A 3,317-nucleotide genomic window follows, 5' to 3' on the forward strand; every position below is an offset into this window, starting at 1 on the left:
ATACATACATACATACATAACTACATACATACATACTCTCTTATACATACATATTACATAACTACATACATACATACATACATACACATAACTACATACATATCTCTCTCTCTCTCTCTCTCTCTCTCTTTCTCTCTCTCTCTCTCTTTCTATATCTCTCTCTCTTTCTATATCTCTCTCCCTCCCTCTCTCCCACACTCTCTCTCTCTTTCTCTTTCTTCCTCTGTCTGTCTGTCGGTCTGTCGGTCTATCTGTCTGTCTATCTGTCTATCTGTCTGTCTATCTCTCTCTCCCTCCATCTCCTCTCCCCTCTCCCTCCCTCCCCCTGTCTGTTTTTCTCTCCCTCTGTCTACTCTCCACTCTCCCTTCCTCCCCCTCCTCCTCTAATTAAATGATTGCCAAAGATTAAAGGTGTTACAAGAGGGTTAGAAACACAAAAAAGAAGGAGAGATAAGCTCGACAGAATATGTTTGATAGGAAAGAAGGAGAAAACCCCGCCAGAGCACCTGCCAACCACCCAGTGCATCGGGTCTTTTACCCCACGTTCGACCTGACTGAAAGGCAGGGTCGAAGCAGCCCGTCTTTTAAATTATCTTAAATTACAATAATTGACAAACATTGGGAAGTTACGGTTTTATATGGATTTCTGTTTTTAGATATTGATTTTTTAGAATTGTATTTTTTTAATTTTCAAAAATTGTTTTCAGCAAGACTAATTACAGTAGAATGTATTATATGAATTTCTTTTTTTTTATTCATTTATTTTTTAAAATTATATTTATTTTTATTTATTTTTTAAAAAATTTTCAGCAAGACTGCGAGTATGATTCAGTGCGTGTGAGCAGTGGAAAGGGGAAGGAACTCAAACTACACGGCGTGTTCTGTGGCTACACGTTTCCAGCTCCAGTGACGTCAGAGGGCAATACGCTCAGGATCGAGTTCAACTCGGATAACTCTGTACAGAAAACTGGTTTTACCGCTACTTTTATGACAGGTGAGTCAGATAGCCGGACTGACAGTCTGAGACCGACAGACAGACAGAGTAAAATATGGCTTTTACTGCCAATTTCATGACTGGTGATTTTGTGTATGTGTGTGCGTGTGTGTGTGTGTGAGAGAGAGAGAGAGAGAGAGAGACAGAGAGAAACGGAGAGGGAGGGAGGGAGAGGAAGGGAGGGAGAGAGAGAGAGAGAGGGAAAGAGAGAGAGAGAGAGACAGAGAGAAGGAGAGGGAGGGATGGAGAGAGAGGGAGGAAGGGAGGGAGAGAGAGAGAGAGAGGGAAAGAGAGAGAGAGAGCGCACGAGAGAGAGAGAGAGAGAGCGAGAGAGAGAGAGAAAAAGAGAGTGAGAGAAAGAGAAAGAGAGAGAGAGAGGATGTGTAGGGTGTTTGTGTATGTGTGATATGTATATGTGTGTAATTGATTGTTAGTGTGTATATCTATGTGTATGTGGGGGGAGGGGGGAGGGAGATAGAGGGGTAAAAACTCAATCTTCAATCGGTAACATCAACTGTAAGTAATATACCATCTCAAGTTTGATAATGCCCCCCCCTCCCCTCTCTATATTATCCTCCTTTTCTCAAACCCATCCCTTATGAAGATGAGTTGAGATAAACTTTATTGATCCTGAGGAAAATTTTGGGTAGATATACCAGAACATCACAAAGATTCGGCATTAACACAAAAGTGCACATCAGTATAACAATATACACATACATTCTTGTGGCGTCTGTGGCCTATGGTTAGGCTACCGGATTCATAATCATGAGGTTGCGGGTTCGGGGGTTCGAGCCGCAGGCCCGACGTTGTGTCCTTGGGAAAGTCACTTTACACAAAGTTTCCCCACTTCACTCAGGTGAAAATAGGTACCCAACTATAGACAGTGAAAGATCTTGTAAGTTTGTTAGTGTTTGAGCGCTTAACCAGCTGCTTGCACTGTATGCTTCCCGGGAAGCTGAGAATGTTTCTGAGTGTTCTATGGTCTGCTGGGGTAATAATATAGTGTAAAGTGCAAAGAGCTTGCTTTTGAGTAGGGACATGAGCTATACAAACGCTATTTATTATTTATTATTATTATCCTCTCTCAGACAAAGACGAGTGTGCTGTGGACAACGGCGGCTGTCAACACCTGTGTAAGAACACAGTGGGGAGCTACCAGTGCGCATGTCACAACGGCTTCACTCTGCACGATGACATGCACGGCTGCAAAGAAGGTGGGTGAATTTTTACTCTCTGAACTCACTCACTGATTTTATAGTCTGTTGTACCTTGACTTTGCTGATGTTGTTGTTTCTGTTGTTGTTGTTGTTGCCGTTGTTAATAATGATAATGGTGGTAGTGAGGTGGTGATGATGATGGTGGATGATGGTGATCAGATTAATGATGATGTTAGCTCGAAGGGCGATGACGATGGGGAGAAGAATGACAAAACGCTGATGGATGATGATGATCCTGATGATCATTATGATGATGGTGATGGTGGTGGTGGTGGTAGTGATATATCGTCATATTCTAGATATTTCCTTCTACCTGTATGCGTCCAGCATACTTGAAATCTCTTTAAATCTTGCAATAACATGTTTAGAAAATATTGGTCAACTTAAATTTTGATGAAAAAGGATTTTGGCCACCATCGTCAAAGTGCTATCTTTCCACCTCCAGCCAGCTGTGTCATATTCGCCAGAGATCTGCCTTTAGATCTCGCTCGTATGTGGACATCGGCCTTCCTCCTGTAAAACTGTTATAAAACTAAATCTACCTTAGCATTCCCATGTAGATCTCAGCCTTCCTCTCGGTAAAACTCTTACTGAAGCTAAAACTAATCCAACTTTCCCGCCATGCCCAGGTGGTTGCCAGTTTGAGATCCGGTCCCATTACGGCGTGATCTCCAGCCCTAACTACCCTGAGTACTACCCAAGCCGCAAGGACTGCGTTTGGCATCTGACCACCGTGCCCGGACACCGGATCAGACTCAAGTTCCGAGTGTTTGAACTGGAACCCCATCAGGTCTGTGCCAAGGACTTATTTATTATTATTGTCATTGCAGTATGCTGCTCTTATGGCCAAGCAAGAAAAATGAACAGAATAAAAGTGCTCTCGCACAAACATATGTGCTCTTTCTCTCATTTTCTCTCTCTCTGTCTCTCTCTCTCTGTCTCTCTCTCTCTCTCACTCACTCTCTTTCTCTCTCTCTTCCCCCTCTTTCCCCACTCTCTCTCTCTTTCTCTCTCTCTCTCTCACTTCTCTCTCTCTCTCTTTCTCTCTCTCTCTCTTCTTACTCTCTCTCTCTCTCTCTCTCTCTCTCTCTCTCTCTCTCTCT

At 43.1% G+C, this 3,317-nt stretch overlaps 1 protein-coding gene across 1 annotated transcript in view; it reads left to right on the top strand.

The window, feature by feature from the left end:
• The window catches only part of LOC101855633 (tolloid-like protein 1), a gene marked incomplete in the record, with an annotated part of 127,460 nt that overhangs the window by 115,197 nt on the left and 8,946 nt on the right, over nucleotides 1-3,317 (top strand). The window contains 3 exon segments of the mRNA XM_013080728.2: nucleotides 811-994; nucleotides 2,086-2,211; nucleotides 2,844-3,004. Of these exon segments, the coding sequence (XP_012936182.1) occupies nucleotides 811-994; nucleotides 2,086-2,211; nucleotides 2,844-3,004 (471 nt within the window).

The sequence above is a fragment of the Aplysia californica genome, unplaced genomic scaffold (assembly GCF_000002075.1).
Source record: "Aplysia californica isolate F4 #8 unplaced genomic scaffold, AplCal3.0 scaffold00097, whole genome shotgun sequence".
Lineage (NCBI taxonomy): Eukaryota > Metazoa > Mollusca > Gastropoda > Aplysiida > Aplysiidae > Aplysia > Aplysia californica.